Raw genomic sequence first — 23,768 nt, forward strand, 5'->3', positions numbered from 1 at the left:
TAACTTCCTAGAAGAGAGCATTGTCTCCGTTCTTCCGTCTGTTGTGTAGCTTCAATAGTTGGGTGTAGTCTGCTTGGACAGTCTGTCTTTGAGGAGTTGTGGGATCAAAGGTTGTTGGACAGCATAGTGGACCTCAAATCAAATCACATAATACCCAGCAATCAGCGAGCCACATCTCCACGTCATGTTCATCACACCCGAAATGTGCCGGAACCTACTGTGCAGATCAAGTCATCTGCACTTTCTCCCTACCTGTGATGGATTTTGCCATTAGGATGATTGCTGCCTTTGTTCCAGCAGAATTCTGCTTATGGTGAAATGTATATTTCACTAATGGCATTAGATGGAAAGAGGCAGATGTTCGGGTTCCTGTAAATAACATCAAGAGGCGGACGTGGAGCCGTGGGTCAGGCTGCCGTCTCGTATGAAGGACTTTTAACAGCCAGCGCCGTCCCGGACTGAGCCGCTGAGGTCTCATAATGACGCCTGGTTGTTGATTGGCTTCTACTGTTTGAACTGGTCAGACCTCACTTTGTCTCACCGGCCTGTGAACTTCGAAATATTTCTAAACACCAACACACAGCAGTCAGAAGAATTTCTAAACAGGATACACCCTTTTTTTTAGTATTGTTTGTAAGAAGGACATGGGGAAATTGTGAGTGAGTTTAGAAGTAGTTTAGTTCTCCAGAGGGAGATGGGTGCAACCTGAGGACCTGTTCAGACCTTGTATTAAGATCAGACCTGGGCTATCCAATCACAAGTGACCAGCTTTAGGTACGTGTGTTCAGAACTGGCGTTAACCTGCGTCTCCAGATCTGATAATGGATCTGTACCGCTGCTCCAGAACCGAGAACTTCACCCTGACGTTAGTTTGACCTGCACAAAGCTCAGATTATAACTCCAACCCTGTAAATTTCCATACACACCGTAATCTCTGGTAATTAAGGTAAATAAAGACATTGGTGACTGAGGAAATACGTAACCACACACAGCTCCTAATAAATCAACATCATCAATAATTAACACAGAATCACACTAGTGTACTCATTCTTGCTTCGATTTATTTATTTTTTAGTTAGTTAACACCTCCATGTGTCTATATTATAAATTTAATCAAGTCACAATTCTAGCATCTCCTCGTATGTGTTTTCTCAGGTGTTCTTGGGGCCGTACGGTGAGGTGCAGGAGTACTCTGTGATCCCTGTGCAGCAGAACGCAGCCATCAGCTCGGACCTGATCCTGGACCAGAAAGAGGAGCATCTCTTCATCATGACTCATAACATGGTATACATGTACATAGACGCAACACAGAGTTATTGTTGCATACGGCGCAAGAAGCAAGAAATTTGTTCTTGTTCTTGCTCACCTCGAGAACAAGAACAAATTTCTTGCTTCTTGCGAAAGGTTCATTTCAGCCAGGTCATGCATACTTCACAAGAAACTCAAGTCCCGAACTTCGGGGAAGTCGTCATATTCCCCTCCCACTGCTGCATACGTCATGCACGCTAAGCATTGTGGGAGATGGATGACGAGAGGCACTTTTCTTATTATTTTCGGATGTCTGCCAGTCGTTTTGACGACCGTGTCTGTCAGATCACACCGTTCATTCGGCATGCACCCACACACAGGATGCCGATCTCTACCCAGGAGAGATTAGCATCTGGGAGCTCACAGATTGGCCGCTAGCATTGCCGCTTTTCCGCATTAACCACGCCCACTTCCAATTTCTGACCAATCACTGAATAGTTGTCGGACACACCATGAGAAAAAAGTTCTGCCTGGTTGATGTGTCAAGAACAAGCTGCAAGAACAAAATGCGTTAATTTGGTCTCCCTGCCGTAGGAGCAAGAACAAACTTCTATATGAAACAGCCTTTACTGTTTGTCGCCGCCCATTTCTGTTGTTATTAAAGTAAATCTTTGTGTTTTGTTTCTGCCCCAGTTCTCCCTCTTCCACAGGAGCAGCATGTCGCTGGGATTATTCTAATGACCGTATTTTAAATTTGCATTGTTTCGCTGGGAAATGTGGGCCACCTATTCTTTATTTTAATCAGATTTTTATTTTTTAGAAGCTTAGTGTGGATGGGTTGCACAGCTGAACATGATTGTGTTTTTTTTTTTTTCCTGTTTCCAGCTGCAGAAGAGGCCCGTGGCTGAATGCCAGAAGCACCCAGACTGCCACTCCTGTCTGCTGGCCCACGACCCCTACTGTGGCTGGTGTGTGCTGGAGGGAAGGTGAGGAGCAAAAGCCTCGGTTCACTGCTAACGATGAGCGTCGTTAGAGCATGTATTATTTCATCCTGGGAAAAATACACGCCTTACATTTCTGATGCGTTCAGGTGTCTGCAGGCGATATACTGCCACACACTTCTGATCATTTTTAACCATCTGCTTTATTTTTTGATTTGCATTGTTGTGCTGGGAAATGGTTTTGACTTTTCCTGACCAAAGACAGTGTCTCTGCTCCCAAGTATTCATCCTTTTACTTATACAAGGTACTGACCTATGTGAAATAACATTTGGTGCTCCCTTATAGTTTGACTTTAACACATAAAACTCATTAAAAGATGAGAAACTCGATCTTAGTTGGCAGATGTTAAAATCTCAGACCGAGTTTACTCTGGTGGGATATTGTTTGCGTCTGATGAAGGAAAAATACTTCTTCATCCCGTCTGCATCTCCTCCCCTATCCTCTCTTCTCCTCTCTGCCTCGCCATCTGTGAGGCGCGACTCCGCTACCAACATGTTTTTCTCTCGGCTGCTTGTGTTTTTCCGTGTTTACCTCTTTTCGTTTTCTCCCAGTCGTCCCGATTCGTCCTCGCGGTTATCTTGTTGTGTAGTTGTTCAGCTGGAAGCCAGATTTCTGAATTGTTTCGAGAAACATTTTAAAGCCAAAACATATGGATTAGCTGTGTACACCGATCAGCCACAACATTATGACTACTGACAGGAGAAGAAGTGAATAACGTGTTCTGCTGGGAAACTTTTGGACCTGGCATTCATTCGTGTGGATGTTACTTAGACATGTAGCACCCACCTAGACCAGACCAGGCACCCCCACCCCATAGCAATGACACTCCTTGATGGCAGCAGTCATCCCCAGCAGGATGCAGCCTGACACAGGCACACACACAAAAACACTTTAGGAACAACTAAAAAAAAACATGAAGAACAGCACAAGGTGTTGACCTGGCCTCCAAATTCACTAGATCCCAAACTGATCAAGTATCTGTGGGATGATCCACAGAGGCCCCTCCCCTCAAAGGCCCCCCACTAACACCACAGGACACCCTCAGGAGATCCGTGTCCATTCTCTGATGAGTTACCACAAGGGAGACCTGCACAATATTAGGTCATAATGTTATGCCTGGTCGGTGTATACATACTGTATGGCACAGGGGGATGGGGAGCCTGACTTTTAGGGTCACAAAACGGATTCGTCCGTGTTTTCTGTGCAGGTGTGTGTTGAAGTCCCAGTGCCGTCGTGGAAGCCAGCCAGGTCAGTGGCTGTGGAGCTTCGACATGGAGCAGCAGTGTTTGGCCGTCCACGACCTCAACCCTTCCAACGTCAGCAGGGACGAGAGCACGATGGTAAGCGCACAGTCCGTTCACACTGACCCCAAGCAGCGATGGGGACAAAACAAAACTCGGAAGTAGAAACAAAAAGAATTTCTAGGAAAGTTGTAATCTTCGTTTGCAGATCCCGTTGTCGGATGGTTTCTGTCGCCTGTATTCTGAGATAATCAAGCACACACATGCTTCTGTTATGAATATCTTCTGCGACTGAACACACAGGTGTCGTAACTCCAGGTCCAGGATGCCTAAGGTCATGATAAGCTCCTCACATTCCTACACAAGACCCACATTATCCTCTCGCCATAACTCATCTCAGAACCCCTTATCAGCTGAGCTAGGAGATCTGCTGTACCTGGGGGTGCAGGTTGTGTATAGGATATGAGATTGGGACCCTGTCCTATCATGTCTCTGTCCTGGGGAGGATGGTGTAGGAGATGGTGCTTGTGATTAGGATCTGAAACACAAAAATACATAGACTGTGTTTCATGACTGGAGAGGATGAGTCAAGGACTGCTTGTGTTTGAATAAATATATCTCAATAAGTGTTGTGTCTGTAAGATCTGGATCAAACCTCTTTTTCATGGAAAGGTGTAACAATAACACAACTCTAATCTAAATGTTGGGTTGTTTATAAGTCACGTAGCTAAAGTGTGATGTCATGGATGAGGTCACAGCCCTGCAGCAAACATGTAGAGGAGGGGGGACAGAGTTGCGTACGTCAATTGTCTTGGCCCAACCTTGGCACAGAACACCAGCTCCATTCCTGTCCACGCCCTCGTTACCTCACGCATCGACTTCTGTAACTCCGTTCTATTCCGTCTCCATAAACTTCCAACTGGTCACAAAACGCTGCAGCTCATATAATCATCACCTGAACTCCCTCGATGGACCGCGTCACCCCAGTTCTTCAGCAGCTCCTCTGGCTTCCAATTAAATCCCGTATTTTGCACAGGATCCTGCTGCTAACCTTTAAGGTTCTTCACAACCAAGCTCCATCATATCTGTCTGAACTTCTCCAGTTACAGTCACCCAGATCCTCCTCAGGTCACCCAACTTATTGCACCATGTGCCCGACTATCCACCGTGGCTTTCAGAGCGTTCAGTCTCTCACCTTTAAGTCTTTGGAACGCTCTCCCAGCCTGACATCCAGACTCAAAACGTTTTACAAAAGCTTATACACCGATGAACCAGAGTCGCCTCTGGATCGCAACTGATTTTTTTTTGTTGTTTTATACCATAAAAAGTTCTTCCCTTTGGGCTGTTTACTGGCAAATTTTCTACCTGCATCAAAAACACAGTCCCTCCATACCTGTCTTCATTACCTGTGTTTCCCCTTCATAGGCGGTTTAGGCTTCTGCATCTTATTGATGTTGTAGCAACGGCAACAGTGCAGACCCTAACGGCGTAACCCGATGTACACCTCCCCAGAAATGTAACTACGCGCCGCAACGACGCAAATCACAAGAGCTGTGATTGGTCCGCTTGGTACTGGCATGTTTCCACTTTAGTATTTCCGGCTGCTTCTCCGTCTCCGCAGTTTTCGAATTGATTGTTTTGGATCAATAAAGATGGAACACATTGAGGAAAGGTTTCGGGGAAAGTTTCATTCACCATTGTTGAAAGTGAAGCAGGAAGTAGAAACAAAAACGAACCCTGACTGGCAAAAGAGACACAGCGCCAACAAGTGTTTGGGAGGCGTTGTTACAGAGCGAGCCAGACTGACGAGTGCACAAATATAAATGACTCACACCGGTGTAGACTACGTACGTAGGTTACGGCGCCTATGTCCCACAGTACTTTAAATGAGCCTTTAAGGGCCGAAGGGCTCAGCTTATCACTAGACATGGACCTCAGTGTCTGTCCTTTAAGATAAGCTCACACCTGTGGGGTATGGGTCAAGACCTCCTCCCCTTTTAGCAGATGCATGCTTTCAGTGCAGGTTGTTTTGTGTTTACTTGAACAAATAACTTAAAGAAGTCATTTAGATTCTCTTTTAACAGCAAATGATGCTGAGGACAGTGTCACACAACTATGGAACTTGTCCACTTATTATATTTCAGTACAGTGTTTGTCTCAGTCCAACATGTCTTCTGCTGCTTAAACCTTTTCAGCGATCTACAAGTTTGAATTCCGTCTTTCCTCAGGTGTCTCTGTCTGTCCCAGGACTTCCAGTTTTAGAAAAAGGTGACTCCTACTCCTGCGTCTTCCAGGACAGCCACAGTCCTGCCACGGTCACCGGGTCCGGGGTCACCTGCCGTTCTCCTGACGCCAGCAAAGTAGGCATGGCGCCTCCAGGAAAGGGTGAGTTTTCTTGGGCTGCACCCTGACATTAGATTGATATTTGAGGTGTATGTGTTTCTGTATACGTGTTTGAGTTTGACCAGGCACATCATACAGTTCAATCTCTAACCCCAGTTAAAACATTTTTTAAGCCATCTTACACAGCAGGGAGTAATCTGTATTTTAGAGCGTACACTTCCTCATAAATCTGTTCTGTTCATAGATCGTGCGTTGGTTTTCCTGGTTTGGTGATTGTTTAGTGCGATGAGAGCAGCTTGTGGGTCAGTGGCCATGAGGGGCCTGTAAACAAAAGCTGGAAGTCTCTACCGGGGATCACATTCTCCCAAATGCACAGATTCTGGTTCCCATGCCTGAACAAAAAATATTCGTATATATATATATTCACATATTCAGAGTTTGAACTGAGATTTTGGAGTCTCAGATAACATCACAGTGTTTTAAGATGTCACCAACATATGAATGAATGAAGTTGGTGAGAATGCATTTACTAAATCTCTAAATTAGACTGACATGCAACGATATAGAAAAGAAGTCCAGATGCTCTGGTCTGCAACAAGTATTTGTCTCAGATGGTTATTTTATCTTCCTTTTGGAAACAATGAATTTGTATCTTAAGTTTTACTTATATTTCATTATATATATTGTCTTATTCTATGTTGGTTTTATTCTTTTTTCCTTTTATACACCGATCAGCCACAACATTAAAACCACTGACAGGAGAAGTAAATAACATTGACCATCTTGTCTCAATTCAGTGTTCTGCTGGGAAACTTTTGGACCTGGCATTCATTGGTGTGGATGTTACTTAGACATGTAGCACCCACCTAGACCAGACCAGGAACCCCCACCCCATAGCAATGACACTCCTTGATGGCAGCAGCCATCCCCAGCAGGATGCAGCCTGACACAGACACACACACAAAAACACTTTAGGAACAACTAAAAAAATACATGAAGAACAGCACAAGGTGTTGACCTGGCCTCCAAATTCACTAGATCCCAAACTGATCAAGTATCTGTGGGATGATCCACAGAGGCCCCTCCCCTCAAAGGCCCCCCCACTAACAACATCCCGTTGCCAGACACCACAGGACACCCTCAGAAGGCCCATGTCCGTTCTCTGATGAGTCACCACAAGGGAGACCTACACAATATTAGGAAGGTGGTCATAATGTTATGCCTGATCGGTGTACATAGTTCTGTTGTTGTATTTTTATAATGTAGTTTATTGGAGTAGCTGTGACGAACCAAATTCCCTAACTGGATGGTTAAACAGTTATACCAGACTCGTGTTAATGAACTATAACATATAGTTTGTCCAGCGATGACTTGGACAACTTTGTAGCACAATTCAGTTCAGGTCTGAGGCTGGATTTCTGCAAACAGAGTTGGGGATTTGGTCGGAAGTACAAGACAACTTTCATCATTCCCGAATTGATTCTGCAGCATCTCTGCAACTTCTTTGTCTGTCTGTCTATTAGGCTGCAAGCAAGTTGTCTGTATGGGATCTTAATAAAGACTGAACTGAACTGACAGCTAGAACAAACATGCAGCCTCGATCATAAACAGCTGCCGTCACAGCGCTTTATTTAGTTTATACTTTAATAAATATCTATCTCCGTTGCCAGGCTTTGGTGCTGAACATGTGTTTGACTATAGGGAGGATGGAAGGAGGAGCATTAGTATTAGTCCTCTGTTGTTTTCAGCTTTTCTCTTCGTGTTATTTTTCTCTATTTGATTCTTATTTTTTCTTGTCAGATTCCGTCACAGTCATCTTGTCTCTCCGTTTCGGCGATGTCACGGTCACAGCCAGGGACTTCACCTTCTATGACTGTACGGCCGTCAAGCAGCTGTCTGGCAGCATGCCGTGAGTTACCACTTGTGATTTTGTCGTCTCTCCTCCGTCTTCCCGTCTCCTCTCATTTCAGACCTGGTTATGAACTCGTGCTCTTCGCCTCAGACTGGGCTTTTCATTTTTCTACCCTGGTCCTTGTTTGTCTCACTGACACTCTCCTGTTAATTCTCTCAAACCTCTCATTCCGTACATCACACTACCAACTGCATCTCTCACCCATAACATCCTCTCTCTCTTCACAAATAGAAAATGTACAAATGTACACGAATAAATCAATAAGATTAGATTTAGAGTTAAATCGATTCATATCGATAACTATACTTGATAACCTATGGTGAAAAGATCGTTTTTTTTTGTTTTCATTATTTTTTGTTTACAGATTTATTTAAAAATAAAATTATACAAGATTTGTGTATGTACTAATCTACTATAGAAATAGAATCAACTCTTGAAAATGCTAGTAAAAATAAAAATAAATGTAAGATAGTTAAAAGAAATAATAAAAATAATATTGTTAATAATAATAATAATACTTAATTAAATAAATTGCAGTAAATGTAAGATTTAAAAAAATGATAATAATAATAATAATAATAATAAATAAAAAAATACATATATACAAGATTTGCATATGTGCTAATCGACTATCGAAATAGAAATAGAAATAGAATCCACTCTTGCTAGTAAAATGCTAGTAAAAATAAAAATAAATGTAAGATAGTTAATAATAATGATAACAACAATAATAATAATAAATTAAATACATTGCAATAGTATAAGCATATAATATACCAGATTTGCATATGTACTAATCTACTAGAAATAGAAATACAATTGACTCTTGAAAAACGCTAATAGAAATAAATGTAAGATAGTTAAAATAATAATAATAATAATATTTATAGTAATTAAGACTAATAATGAATTAAATAAATTGCAATAGTATAAGCAAATATATATATATGCAAGATTTACATATGCACAATGACAGTGGAGAAGTTGAGAGGACGGTGCAGCATGTGAATATATAATAGTAATGTGATAACACTGCAGCTATTAATGTGTGTGCCTCCTCACATGCTCTTTTCTGTTAGCCTCCCTCTCTCTCCAACTTTCTCTGTCCACACCGGCCTCGGATAAGAATCAGAGATTCAGTTAGATCACCGACCTTTCTTACAACTTGTGGCAATTGGATTACTCTGTGTGGTACAAGTTCCATCAGCTCTATCTCTGTCTGTCCCATTCTGTCGCTCCTTAGATAACAAGTCCATACTGCTCCTATTAGACCTCCCTCCACCTCTCTCTCTTGTGTCCTTGTCCTAACCGTGACTCGCTGGTTATCTCGTATGCAGACGCCATTACTTTCTCTTTCTAATCTGGGCGTCCTGTTGTGTCTTTGCGCAGGTGCCGCGGTTGCGTGTTGAGCCGATGGGGCTGCAACTGGTGCGTTCACCAGCACTCGTGCACCCACAAGCCCACCTGTGACGAGGGAGTGATCATCTACAACCAACATGTAAGTTACAGCACGGCGATGGTCACTGCTCATGAGCTGTGTTATTTGAAACATTTTGTTCATAATGTGCAAACATCACTGATATCAGATAAGTAGAACCTGGCTCAGACTTCCTAATTTCACAGTGTGTGTGTTCCTGGACTGTGCATTGAACAAGCATGTTCTTCCACATTGTCTACATTAGGGCTAGGCATCACTACCGACTCACAGGGTCCCTGTTCGATTTAGAGATTTCAGTTTCAAAGCAGTTTTACCTGAAACTAAATCAGATGTTATCACTGGTTCCAGAGGTTTGTGACATTTCCACGTTATTTCACCTCTAGTTTGCATCATCTTTGCACATGGCTTTTGATTGTGCACAGCTCTTCTCTGTTGTCAGACTTTTTTTAAATCCAAGGCCTGCAGGGTGCTCTCTGGTTGAAGCTTCTGCCATGTTTTGCCTCACACGTGGACTAATCTCGTTGCCCGTTGTCTTGGCAAGGTTTGTTTTGCAAAAGCCTGTCCGAGGATTTTATGATTCGATGTTCGAATGAGGATCAATTCTAGGTCGATCAATCCCAGCCCTACTTTTGTTTTCTTTCTGTGCAAGATATGATCCAAACGAGCAAGACCCCGCTCTTCAAAAAAAAAACTCTGTGGTGCTACCAGTGGTCAAAAACTTCGCAAGGCTTCCTTTAAACTGCTGAGATCTTGAGCTTGGTTTATACTCCCACCAAAGGGTCCACGTCACGAACAGGCGGACCGCGGCCCGGGTCCGGACCCAGAAGCCGTCCCATACAGACCCAGACCTACATTAAACCTTCCCTGGCTGATCCAGTGATGGGTGGTGATACTTTAATGCTCCGACGTCTTAACTCAAGCTGCTGCTCCAGAAATCAAACCCTCCAGAGTTGATTCAGTTATTGTGTGTTTTTAGCTCTCGGCAGGAAATGTTGATTCATAAAAAAAAATTGTCCCGTAAGTGTTTTGTTGGTGCCCGTATGTGAGTACAGGTCTCCATCATTTGTCGCAAATATCATCGCAGTTCATGTTTCATGGCAACAGTCACAGGAGGTCACATGTTTAACATCACATTTAAGTTATTTCAGTCATCCTCGATTTTCCTTTTTTTTGTCTCTCTCCCTCTCCTCATGTCTCCTCCTCCTCCTCCTCCTCTTCCTCCTCCATTTCCCAGTTTAAACTCCCCACTTCATCTCCTCCCACCACCAAACCGGTTAAAGTCACGACCGAAACGGCCGCCCCGACAACCACTACGACAACCGCCACGACTCCTCCCTCGACGACGACAACGACAACTGTTGCCACGACTGTTGCGGCAACAACCGCTGCCCCCGTCACCGTAGCGACCACCCAGGAGCCGACCACGCCTGCCGCGCCCACCTCCGTCACAACCTCCGGCCCCGAGCCGACCGCCCCACTCACCACTCTGCGCCCTCAGCCCGCCAGCACCTGGCCCCCCACCAGACCCCCGCTCCCGGAGGTCACCACAAAGAGCGAAGAAGAAGAAGAAACTGAAGTTGTCGTCACTCAGAGTGACTCTGAAGTCACACCCAGCGTCGCCGTTGTGGCGGCGGCGGCGGCGGAGTTGATGCCCGTCACTGTGGCCGATGGACGTCTGGTCTCTGTGATGCCTCTCGTGATCCCGGGCTCCCCACCCCTGGAGGTGATGACGGAGTCTCCCGTTAGTGACAACCAGGAAGCTGAGGGAGTTGTGATCCTGGCGGAGCCTCCCACCCCGGCGTCGTCTGGCTTCTCCCTGCCCACACCCTTCCCTGTGGGTGAACCAGCTGATTCTGACCCCTCCTTTTACCTGGACCTCACGCAGACTCCCACGCTGCTCCCCCGACAAGACTCGGGGACTGAGAACCTGGACTCGGAAGTGCTCCTCTGGCCAGAAGAAGCGGACAGCCACGCCGACGGGGCCGTCCACTCGGAAAACGACACGGCTACGTTTTCGGCCGCCACCGTGCTCTCAGGTGACGGTGAGGTCGACCACAGTCCCCCGTCCTACCCCCAGCTGCTGGACACCGAGTCAGAGCTGGACTATCAGTATGATTCAGCTGATGCCTTCCTCCCGGTGAGTTCAGCCGCCGCCGTTCTCCTCCTCCTCCTCTTCTTCCTTCTTCTTCTGCTTCCTGAGAAAGCTCCAGCAGGCTCCCAGCTCCTCTATGCTCCAGGAAACAAAGCTCGGCCCATCTCTCCAGTCTCCCCCTTCTTTCCCTGCTCTTCCTCTTTTGTTCTAACACCTGCCGTTGTGTTGTTGTTGTTGTTTGCTTTCATCGTGTTCGTCTTATGCCAGGAAACCAGCTGCTTCGCTCTGATCTGCGGCTGCGGCTGCTGCTGCTTTTTGTGTGTCCTACTGTGTCGCCTGATTTATCACATTTACAGCTCAGTGTTAGTCGTTTAAACCGGACGTTTAGTTTCCTCTGAGAGTTCTGTATGTGAACGACCAGGTTCAGGTAACGATATGGTCACTGATGTTAATCTGAGGTGGCATCAATAATTTTTTTGATCCCAGCAAAGGCAGAGTTAATAATGCAGTGGTCAGAGATTTAAATATTTACACACATCAATGTTAATACAACTCAATATATATAAAAAAAGACCCTAAAGGTTAGGGTTGGTGTGAACAGTTTGGGATTAGATCAAAGTTTTGCGCTCTGTTTACCCGTCAGACAGACTGAGATGGATGGATTGATGGATGGATGGATGGATGGATGGATGGCAAGATGGATGGATAGATGATAGATGGATGGATGGATAGACGGGTAGATGGATGGATGGATGGATGGATGGATAGATGATAGATGGATGGATAGACGGGTAGATGGATGGATGGATGGATAGACGGATAGATGGACAGATAGATGATGGATAGATGGATGGATGGCAAGATGGATGGATAGATGATAGATGGATGGATAGATGGATAGATGGATGGATGGATGGATAGATGGATGGATGGATGGATAGATGGATGGATAGACGGGTAGATGGATGGATGGCAAGATGGACGGATGGATGGATAGATGGCAAGATGGATGGATGGATGGATGGATGATAGATGGATAGACGGATGGATAGATGGATGGATGGATAGATAGATGATGGATAGATGGATGGATGGATAGATGGATGGATGGATAGATGGATGGATAGATGGATGGATAGACGGGTAGATGGATGGATGGCAGGATGGATGGATGGATGGCAGGATGGATGGCAAGATGGATGGATGGATGGATGGCAGGATGGATGGATGGATGGATGGCAAGATGGATGGATGGATGGACGGATGGATGGATAGATGATAGATGGATGGATAGATGGATGGATAGACGGGTAGATGGATGGATGGATGGATAGACGGATGGATGGATGGATGGATGGATGGATGATAGATGGATAGACGGATGGATAGATGGATGGATGGATAGATAGATGATGGATAGATGGATGGATGGATAGATGGATGGATGGATAGATGGATGGATAGATGGATGGATGGCAGGATGGATGGCAAGATGGATGGATGGATGGATGGCAGGATGGATGGATGGATGGATGGCAGGATGGATGGCAAGATGGATGGATGGATGGACGGATGGATGGATGGACAGATAGATGATGGATGGATAGATGGCTAGATGGATGATAGACTGATATATGGATGGCTGGATGGATGGATGGACGGATAGATGGATAGATGGATGGATGGCAAGATGGATGGATGGATAGATGGATGGATGGATGGATGGATGATAGATGGATATAAAAAGTATATATTAAATATACAACTATATATAACAATATACAAAGTATATTTTAAATATACAAAAGTGTATAAAAGCAGTATACAAACTACAAATACAAAAGTTTTTGTGTGTGTGAATGAAAACATGACTAGAGTTTTATCTTTTGTGTGTGTGTGTGTTGAAACAACAGGGGGACGAGGGCTCCTACGTCAGCTGGGGTTCCTCAGCTTGCCCCTGCGTGGAAAAGGTCCAGGGTTCATCACTCCTCCCCGTCAAAGTGGAGAGGAAGATCACTTTACTAGCGCGCAACCTGCACCTCTATCAGGTACGACACACACACACACACACACACACACACACACACCCACACACACACACACACACACACACACACACACACACACACAGTGAGTCTTTGTTCTCGGTCAGCGATCTGTTCCCCAACCACGAGTCTTTGTTGTCCCAGGACACGGAGCTGGAGTACGAGTGTGTTTTGGTCATCGAGGGGCAGACGGTGGTGGTGGAGGGGTTCGTGGAGACGGACGACGGCAATCCATCCAACTTTTACATCACCTGTCAAGAGTACCAGGTCTGACGATGATTCACTACAACACTTCACTGTTTGTGTTAGATGCTGCAGGAGTATGTAGGGAGTAATATCTGGGGAAGTCACACAGGATGTACCACAACGACCCGTGACAACCGGAATATTAGAACTGTTCTTAGAAATGAATTCACACTTATTAGTACGAACAGATTGTCGCCGTCGATCTGAGCACTTTATTAGGAACACCTGTGCAGTCTAGTGCTCTGAGTTTAGTAGAGTTGTGCTGAATTGACACATTGTTGCTCCTCCAGTACACATACTCTGCTCCAGAGGAGGAATATAATGCCATGGTATATGTGAAGAGGAGGGACACCTTCCATGTGGACAGCTCTCCTGATCTGCACGGTGAGATTTATTTATTTATTTTTGTCTCTCAGCTATTGTGGTTTTTCTCAAAGTTTTCAGAAAACCAAACACTTTGACTTCTGACTAATGTTCTCCTCTCTGTCCGTCCTGTCCTCAGTGACCCTGTACAACTGCTCGGTGGGTCGGTCCGACTGCAGCCGCTGCCACACGGCCGATCAGAAGTACGGTTGTGTGTGGTGCGGCGGTCCCCTGGCCAGATGCTTGTATTCGGCCTCCTGCAGCGAACCTGTGCAGCAGACGTGCCCCGCCCCTGTCATCCACTCTGTGAGTACTTTAACCTTTAACCTCTTCACCTTGGGAACCTGGGAAACGCATCATTAACTCTTTATAGGCGACGGAAATCCTAATTAAAAGATGAGGCGTCAAACGTTCATGCAGAGGGTTTTCTTTTCAATCTCTCCTCCCCCAGATCGAGCCTCTCTCCGGGCTGCTGGACGGAGGCACCATGGTGACCATCTCTGGCTCCAACCTGGGCCAGAAGGCTGAAGACATCCTCCAGTCTGTGTCCGTAGCCGGGGTGCACTGCACGGTCATTCCCGACCTGTACGAGGTCTCCTCCAGGTACGGACCAACCTATTTTTATTTTTTCTTCCATCATACGTGCCATAGGTGCATTGTTTTATTAAGAGCAACCGTCCCGTCTGCTTTCCAGGATTGTGTGCAAGACCAGGCCGAGCGGAGGGGAGATCGTGGGACATGTATCTGTGAAAGTGAGCGGAGGAGAGTATGGCCTGTCCAGCCAGACATTCAGCTACCAGGTACGTGGGATTAAAATCGACTGCAGTAGATTCAAGCTGATTTCTGTCTGTGAAACCTGGGTGGCAAAGAGGGGACCCGAGTGGAACGGGTAGGGTTACAGGGAGCAGAGGTGCAGAAGATGCAGGATCAACGGTCCAGAGCAACAGGGAGGGTGGAAAAGAGGTGAAGAGACTTGTGCATGCAGGATGGAATAGGTAGAGAAAGGCGTGATAAAAGAGATGCAGAAAGAATGAAAGGAAAGGTGGTGTATGGTTTATAGGAGGAGGAAGAGCTGGAGGTAGCAGAGGTGAAGATGCTGAGTGAGGTTTTCTCTGGCCGTGACCAGGATAGGACAGGATCAGGAATGAGAGCTGCCAGGCAGGAGGAGGTCTAGAGGAACACCAAGGAGGAGGTTTACGGAAGGACACGAAAGGGGAGGACACAGAGGATAGGGGCGAGATGGAAGCAGATGATTCACTGTGGCGACCTCTGAGGGGAACAATTACTAAATTATTGTTTAGCCTTAGATTGACAACTACACAATAACAAGGACTAAACACAGGTATTACACACCAGACCCATACTTTATTTTGTCTGCGTACCTGTTGTTATGTTAATGAAATGCACACCTGTGTTAATGTAGCAGAAGATTTACGATTCAGATAAATGTTTGACTTGACAAATGAGTCATTATTCACAGTAACTCACTCCTTCATACTGTATTAACAAGAGCAGAAGAATGACCTGAGACGCTTCAGTCTTTCTTGAGATCTTTATCATGTGGGAGCTGGTAAAACCATACATACGGAGGGTTTTAATTTCTTGAACGTCTCTGAGCCGCCCGTCACTTCACTGTTAAATAAACATCTCGTCTCGTAACCATTTCTACTGTTATCGATGCCATACGAATAAAAGCGAACTGAAATTCAGTCGTAGTGAACACACCTGCGGGGTCTGAGTCAGTGGAATGGTCCTAAATTGTTGTTTATGCAGATTTTATTGCAAGCACATCCTGTTGAAGATATTCAAGAGCTTTGTGCAACAGATCAGAGTCCGAGTGTTGGATGTAAACCATGCTGTTGTCTGTTGTCGTGGCCTCTGTGGGGGTCCGTACCATTTGTTCTTCTTGACCGTTCTTAATGATCCTTGCCGACTCATTGTCGAATTCATTAGGGGTGATTAGACACCTCTCTGGAGATCTAAAGTGCCAAAAGCCTTTTCACAGTAGCATAAAAGACATTATCTGAGCATCACTGTTCTTCTTTTGTTCCTCTCAGGACCCATTTGTGATGGGGGTGTCACCTGAAAGGGGCCCCAAGGCCGGAGGAACGTCCCTGAACATCACCGGCCGAAACCTGCTGACGGGCCGCCCGTCCGACCTGGCGATCACTGTGGGAGGGGTGCCCTGTAAAATGTGAGCCTCAGACATTCACGTCTTCGTTTATCGTTTCCAAGAAAGACTGACTGACCTCTGACACTGAATGAGTCTCTCATGTGTGCTTCCCCCCCTCTTCTGTTCTGTCCTCAGTGTGTCAGAGGTGCAGACGTCCAGCGTCCAGTGTGTGACGGGCAGCAGTAATAAGACGGGAGATCACCGGGTCACCCTACATTACGGCGGCAGTCAGCGTCACCTCCACGTGCCCGCCTACCGCTACACCCACAACCCCAACATCACCCACGCCACACCCGCCAAGAGCTTCCTGGGGTAACCTTAGACTTAGATAGACTTTATTGATCCACAGTAGCTCAGTTGCTCAATAAATTAAAAAAAAAAAAAATTAAATAAAATAATAAACACAATAAAATAAATAAAATTACAATAAAATAATAAAAAACACTTGGAAAACTCTAGTTAAAAAAAAACAATTAAATTAAATTATTGTACATATTTGCATATTTACAAATTCGGTTGAAATAAACTAAACTAAACTAAAATAAAAGAAAAGAAAAATTTTACATATTTGCATATTTACAAATTCGGTTGAAATAAACTAAACTAAAATAAAATAAAATAAAATAAAATAAAATACAATAAAATACAATAAAATAAAATACAATAAAATAAAATTTGTTCATATTTGCATATATACAAATTTGATTGAAATAAAATAAAATAAAATAAAATAAAACATATGTACAAATCTACAAGAAATGGTAGTACATATACACTATCTACATAAGAAGGATAAATGATAAGATTCGAGGTGTGGCCGTGCATTTAACGACTGTTTCTCTTTTTAGCGGTGGTCGACTGATCTACGTATCAGGCCACAACCTGGACGTGGTGCAGGAGCCCCGCATGGTGGTGACCGTCTCTCCCTTCGAGTCCGCCAACCACAACCAAAGCAGGAAGCGAAAGAAGAAGAGGAGGAAGAAGAGGAGCAGTGCAGAGGAGAGGGACAACAGGGAGGTGACAGGGGGAAGGCTGGCTAGGATGGTTCCTGATCACACCTGCTCTTCAGATCCACTCTGCTCCGTCAAACAGGTGAGTTCGTGTGGTCGAGCTTCTACTACTTTCCCTTTGCCGGCTCTGGATCATTTAACGTTTGATTATTACACATGAATATAAAATGAAACTTTTCTCTTTTCAGTTCACAGAGCGATGTGAGGTGAACTCCTCCACCCTCATCCTGTGCCGCTCTCCAGTGGTTGACTCCCCCATCTCGGGGTCCAAGGTGATGGTAGAGTTTCTGTTGGACAACCTGCGCTTTGACTTCAGCAGATTGAACCCTCAGGCCTTCAGCTATGAGCCCAACCCCAAGCTGCAGTCCCTGAACCAGCAGGACCCCCAGAAGGCCTACCGCTACAACCCAGGCAGCTTCATCCAGCTGGAGGTCAGAGAGGCTCATAAACAGAGCTGTACTTAACTTTAACTTGAGTCCAGCAGCAGTGTTGGCAGTGTGTCAGATGTTACACCCCGACATTCTTGTGGGTTTATGTGTGAAGGTCTAACGGACACAAAACCACAACCAGAGTCTATGATATCACAGCAGAGAGAGCAACAAAGAACATTTGGAATTCACCGCAACTTAATTATGTTCTAGAGAAAGAAATGGTTACCCATCTGAATGTAATGCAATGTGCACCGATACGCCACAACATTATGACCACTGACAGGAGAAGTGAATAACATTGACCATCTTGTGACAATTCAGTGTTCTGCTGGGAAACTTCTGGACCTGGCATTCATTGGTGTGGATGTTACTTAGACATGTAGCACCCACCTAGACCAGACCAGGCACCCCCACCCCATAGCAATGACACTCCTTGATGGCAGCAGCCATCCCCAGCAGGATGCACGCACAAAAACGGTTAAGGAACGACTAAACAAAAAAAAAAAACACGAAGAACAGCACAAGGTGTTGACCTGGCCTCCACATTCACTAGATCCCAAACTGATGAGTCTGATGAGTCACAACTCTTCTGCAGACCTACACAATATTAGGAAGGTGGTCATAATGTTATGCCTGATCGGTGTATACTGTGTAAAATACAATGGATCAATAACAGCATGATATTTTCGTACCTAGAAAAGGTCTACGGTGTGCACTAGTCGACCTAAACTAGAACGATCTCCGTGTTCTCAGGGAGAAAACCTGGACCTAGCCATCACTAAAGAGGAGGTTGTGGTGTTGGTTGGGGAGGGGGTGTGTGCTGTCAAGACCCTGACCAGAAACCATCTGTACTGCGAGCCACCGCCACAGCAGCCGGCTCAAGGACCCAACGGGAAGAAACGCGAGGGCTCCGACAATCTGCCGGAATTCACCGTGAGTCTTTAACTTTAGCAGACGCATTAGCGATTTCAAAAATCCTCCCTACTTAACGCAAGGTGTTTGTTTGTTTGTTTGTTTGTTTGTGCGTTTCAGGTCCAAATGGGCTACCTGAACTTTACTCTTGGCAAGGTTCAGTACGACAACCTGAGCCTGTCCACCTTCCCTCTGGAGGCTCAGATTGGCGTTGGGGTCGGGGCCTCCATCGTGGCCCTCATCGTTCTCATCATCGTGCTCATCTACAGGTCAGCTGGTGGACTGTGTGTTCAGTGTGTAGTTGAGTTCACTAAGTTCATGGTTCCTTGAGGAGCGTTGGACCACTAGTAATACTACGGAGCAAACGTTTGATGATAAAACCACTTTGCTTTTATCATTTAATTATCATCCTGCATGCACAAATAATCCCTTTAAATGCTGTGAATGTGCAGTTTCTAAGTTTTGCGTCATGCCTCAACAGTCTATAATAATATGCCAGTTTATTGCACCTAACCGACAACTATGTGTGTCGGTTTAATAGCTTGATGGAGAAACCAATCTTTAACGTTGCATGCAGAAGCTTAACATTTCTGCAGCCAGCTGAATGTAATGTCAGGGTGGCCATTATTCAGCCAGCGTTTCCATTGTGACCCAGCGTGACGTAATAAAACCCCGGTTCTTGCTGCCGGGGGTTTGTCAGATCGTATTACTTGAGTCGACCCTTTTCACACTTTGTCCCGGATTTCCGCTAATCCGGTGTGAAACTGGTATCGCTTGTCCTCTGCTCCTTACCTGACCCCCCCCCCCCCCCCCCCCCCCCTGTTCCTGTCTGTGTCGCCGTCCGTCTGCTAGGAGGAAGAGCAAACAGGCTCTCAGGGACTACAAGAAGGTTCAGATCCAGCTGGAGAACCTGGAGACCAGCGTGAGAGACCGCTGCAAGAAAGAGTTCACAGGTAAAAAGTTCACTTCCGCAAAAAAACATACAGAAGTGTGAAATACCGTTTCTCCTAGGGCCTGGTCAGACCTTGTGTTAAGATCCGATCACGTGGAAGACAGGCGTGAACACCACCGGGGCGCATTGAGATCACGTTTGAGAGATCGGATCTCTGACCACGTTTGGAGATGGTCTGGGTCACACATTCCTTTGGTAGTGTGAACGTAGTGTGTCTTGAGTCGCATCTACACTGTTTCATTCAGAAAAAAACACACGACCGTTGTTATAAATGACCATCTGAAAAGGAAAAAGCACCATAAGTGATGTCTGTTCATTAATAATGAGAGCCTTGTAGCTGTTAACTAACTAAAAAATATATTTCCTCGATTACTGATGTCTTTATTTCCCTTTATTACCAGAGATCATGGTGTGTATGGAAACTTCTAGGGTTGGAGTTACAGTCTGAGTTGTCTGCAGGTCTGTAGAGACATCAGCTGTTAAAATATTCTGCTGCTCTCCAGATGATGTCGGGTTTTATTTACTTGCAGTGAAACCGAGATCGGATCTGGAGACGCATGTTAATGCCAGGTCTGAACACACGTACCTAAAGCTGGTCACTTGAGATCGGATAGCCCAGATCAGATCTTAATGGTCTGAACAGGCCCATAGTTAACTATACAGTGAATATTCACTGCTATTGATATACTACAGGTTTAAGTGCTACCTAACTGTATAGGCTAAATGTAGGTACAAGAAATTTAACGAGAGTGCACATCATTATTGTCATATATACAGAATGAGCATTATTTTTACTAGAATGGTTGATGATGACGGTGCTAAAGATGCATGTAGTGCAAAATATCATAAAATTGTACAAAAACTGTCAAAGCAGAGCAGAGTTAAATGACTAAAGAAAGTACAGGAAAGAAGCAGGGGAAATAAGTTTGTTTTAGTTTGCGGGAGCCAACAGATCCACTTTGTTTTCATGCCGGCCCCATGAAATGATCTCATTACAGCACACCTCCTGGATGAACTGTTCTCACATCCCACATGGCTGCTGCAGAGGAGTTTAATTTGTCTTCCTGCGCTGTCCAGTGTCAATATTTACCAGCTTCCACATCCCGGCGCAGTTCCCAGCAGGCACTTTATTGAATTTTATAAACATGAGAAGCTGCAGACAAAATAACCGGCGGTAACACTGTCTGACCTTTCGACGTGTCTTTTTTCTCCCCTCGTCCAGACTTGATGACGGAGATGATGGACATGTCCAGTGATCTGGTGGGCTCAGGGATCCCGTTCCTCGACTATCGGAGGTATGCCGAGCGTATTTTCTTCCCCGGCCACCGCGAGTCTCCGCTGAGGCGAGACCTGGACATTCAGGAGTGTCGTCGGCAGACGGTGGAGCAAGGCCTCGTTCAGCTGTCCAACCTCCTCAACAGTAAACTCTTCCTCACCAAGGTCAGCCATCCTTTACTGCCTTTACTGTCATGACTACAATGACTTGTGGCGGCCAGATGGATAATTCTCTTCTTCTTCTTTTCATCATCAGTTCATTCACACCCTGGAGAGCCAGCGGACTTTCTCCCCTAGAGACCGAGCCTACGTGGCGTCCCTACTCACGGTGGCGCTTCATGGCAAACTGGAGTATTTCACAGACATCCTCAAGACTCTCTTGAACGACTTGGTGGAGCAGTACGTTGCCAAAAACCCCAAACTGATGCTGCGAAGGTAGGAAGACAAGGGAGATCTGAATGTGGCGGGAGGTTGAAGTTGTTCTAAAATGTTTTGCAGCGCTGAAACTGTGTGTGTGTGTGTTTCTGTGCAGAACGGAGACGGTGGTGGAGAAGCTGCTGACCAATTGGATGTCCATCTGCCTCTATGCTTTCCTCAGGGTCAGTCAACACATAAGAAACGGTTTTATAACCTTTAACTTCTACATATTTGTGTGTAGAAGTCTAGAACATGGTGTTAAAGTCGAGTCTTTGGTTCCCTGGATGTGCTGTTGTCAAGGCGCCCGTAACAATTTGCTCCATTAAAGCTTGCTTTTCATGAGTTCAGACACAGAGGTGCCACTCGTACACCAGAGTCGGGGCGTATTTAGAGCTCTTTTGGTTGTTGTGCATCTGATTGTGTTGAAGAGTTTATTTATTTTGCGCACAACCAGAAACATAATGCATAATCTGAAATGCTTGAAGAATGGTCTGCAGGTACAGCAGCAATGAATTTAAATTGCAACAGCCCACACTGTGCAAATTTAGCGAGACGCCTAAAAACTGAATTGAATAAGGTAAAGAATACAAATGTCAGCTATTACGAGTGTCAGTCTGAATTATTCGGGAGAAGGTCTGTACAAGGAGTCACTGGTGTACACACAGTAAAGGGTTGGATGGGGGTGGGTATAGAGATGGAGTTGAGGTGTTCATAGGCTATAATCGAGCAGAGCTGCTTCCCAAATGGGTAGCCACCTTCGACAGTAATCCGCAGGAGCCCTGGTCCTGCATCGCCTCATGTGAATATCCTGCAGTGGAGAACGCTCTGGAGTGCAGTTTTTTGCCATACCAGAAAGAAATGTTCCCAGAGTGAACACACGGGATCGTAGCAGTGCAGAAGGAGGTCTTGCGCAGCTTGGAAGAAATTCAGGATTTCCTAAGCTGTCTGAGGAGGTATGGGCCCTGCCTTGAATTCTTTACCACTATGCATGTGTGGTTGGTCTAAATTTACACTCCCAGGTAACTTCTAACTGTGCACTCTCTCGGCCGCTGTCCCCTATATCTTGAGCTGTGGGTTCTCTTTCCGGAAGTCGGCCACCGCCTCTTTAGTCTCGGTGACCTCCACCTCCTCTAGGTGGGCTGTGTCGTCTGCAAACATCACAATGGTGTTGGAGTTTGCGTCGTGCTGTGCAGTCGTACGTGTAGCAGGAGTACATAGTGGAGGGGGCTCAGGACACAGCCCTGGGCGGGGGCACCGGTGATTGGGGTGATCTCCACTACCTGTAGTCTGTTGGACAGGAAGCTTAGGGTTAGAGCAGAGTGAGGGGTTAAGTCCCAGTTCACCCGGCTTAGCAACCAGCCTGGGGGGAACTATGGTGTCTTGCACTGTTCCCCTTACCCTTGTTCAGGTGGGAGGGAGTGGTGTGGAGGACATGGGTGATGAACTGTAGGGGATCTAGGGGCAGTGAAGAGCAGATGAGATGTTTCACCAGTCTTTCACTTCATTGAAGCACTTCATCACCACTGATGTAAGTGCCACAGGTCTGTAATCATTAATGCAGGATGGGATGGCCTCCTTTGGTACAGGGGTGATGCTGGATTTTTGTCTGCCCTCGTAGTCTGTAGCCGGTCAGTAAAATATGTCCAGGTTTTCCTCAGAGCTTCATTTTGTCGAATGACTGCAATGAACAAAAAGCTCTTAGCCACTGATTTAAAGATGGTAATCTGAGCTCTTCAGTGTCTGTGTTAGGCCGGTACTAATTGACTTCTTTGTGTGTTTGTGTGTGTGTGTGTGAGCAGGACTCAGCAGGGGAGTCTCTGTACATGCTGTTCAGGGCTATAAAGCACCAGGTGGACAAAGGACCGGTGGACGCTGTCACCGGCAAGGCCAAGTACACCCTCAATGACAACCGCCTGCTGCGAGAGGACGTAGAGTACAAGACCCTGGTGAGGAGAACCTTAAAGTCAACATTCACTTGCATCTAATGAAAGATTCCCATGACCTTTAGGAGGCTGTACCCCTAAAAAAAACACCCTCACCCCCCAATCCTCTTTTTCTGTAGACGCTGAATGTGTTGGTGCAGGGTGGAGGAGTGAACGAGAGCCAGCCGCTGCCCTCCAAGGTGCTGGACTGTGACACCATCACACAGGTGAAAGAAAAGCTCCTGGATCAGGTGTATAAGGGCACCTCCTTCTCCCACCGGCCACACGCCGACTCACTGGACCTGGGTGAGAATCAGCACACACCACATCACACACACATGCGACGCTCGGTTAAGATCCGATCACGTAAAAGACAGGTGTGAACACCCCCAGATGGCATTTGAGAGATCTGATCTCTGACCACATTTGGAGGTGATCTGGGTCGCATGTGTCCTCATTCCTTTGGTAGTGTGAACGCAATGTGTCCCGAGTCACATTAAAGACCTCCTATACTCAACAGGGAACAAAGTCATGATGCAGACACATAAAAACAGAGCTGTTCTTGGTTGTGGAGCGGCGGTAGAGATCCGTTAGAGACATCAGCTGTTAAAATATTCTACTTTTATGCTATTTACGTGCAGAGAAACTGAGATCGGATCTGGGGACGCATGTTAATGCCAGGTCTGAACACACGTACCTAAAGCTGGTCACATGTGATCGGATAGCCCAGATCGGACCTTAATAGT

The 23,768-nt window shown here is 45.7% G+C and overlaps 1 protein-coding gene across 1 annotated transcript in view; it reads left to right on the forward strand.

Moving 5' to 3' along the window:
• The window catches only part of plxnb1b (plexin b1b), a 98,044-nt gene that overhangs the window by 68,594 nt on the left and 5,682 nt on the right, over positions 1-23,768 (forward strand). The window contains exons 6-30 of the mRNA XM_084542676.1: positions 1,156-1,284; positions 2,134-2,234; positions 3,458-3,590; positions 5,720-5,876; positions 7,635-7,743; positions 9,136-9,244; positions 10,419-11,321; positions 13,190-13,324; positions 13,466-13,588; positions 13,858-13,951; positions 14,070-14,236; positions 14,382-14,533; positions 14,625-14,730; positions 15,988-16,124; positions 16,239-16,415; positions 16,952-17,195; positions 17,302-17,544; positions 18,298-18,477; positions 18,577-18,725; positions 19,309-19,409; positions 20,631-20,848; positions 20,940-21,118; positions 21,216-21,282; positions 22,900-23,046; positions 23,163-23,328. Coding sequence (XP_084398802.1) covers positions 1,156-1,284; positions 2,134-2,234; positions 3,458-3,590; positions 5,720-5,876; positions 7,635-7,743; positions 9,136-9,244; positions 10,419-11,321; positions 13,190-13,324; positions 13,466-13,588; positions 13,858-13,951; positions 14,070-14,236; positions 14,382-14,533; positions 14,625-14,730; positions 15,988-16,124; positions 16,239-16,415; positions 16,952-17,195; positions 17,302-17,544; positions 18,298-18,477; positions 18,577-18,725; positions 19,309-19,409; positions 20,631-20,848; positions 20,940-21,118; positions 21,216-21,282; positions 22,900-23,046; positions 23,163-23,328 — 4,426 coding nt within the window. The remainder of the gene's footprint in view (positions 1-1,155; positions 1,285-2,133; positions 2,235-3,457; positions 3,591-5,719; positions 5,877-7,634; positions 7,744-9,135; positions 9,245-10,418; positions 11,322-13,189; positions 13,325-13,465; positions 13,589-13,857; positions 13,952-14,069; positions 14,237-14,381; positions 14,534-14,624; positions 14,731-15,987; positions 16,125-16,238; positions 16,416-16,951; positions 17,196-17,301; positions 17,545-18,297; positions 18,478-18,576; positions 18,726-19,308; positions 19,410-20,630; positions 20,849-20,939; positions 21,119-21,215; positions 21,283-22,899; positions 23,047-23,162; positions 23,329-23,768) is intronic.

Source organism: Chelon labrosus, assembly GCF_963514085.1.
Source record: "Chelon labrosus genome assembly, chromosome: 4".
NCBI lineage: Eukaryota > Metazoa > Chordata > Actinopteri > Mugiliformes > Mugilidae > Chelon > Chelon labrosus.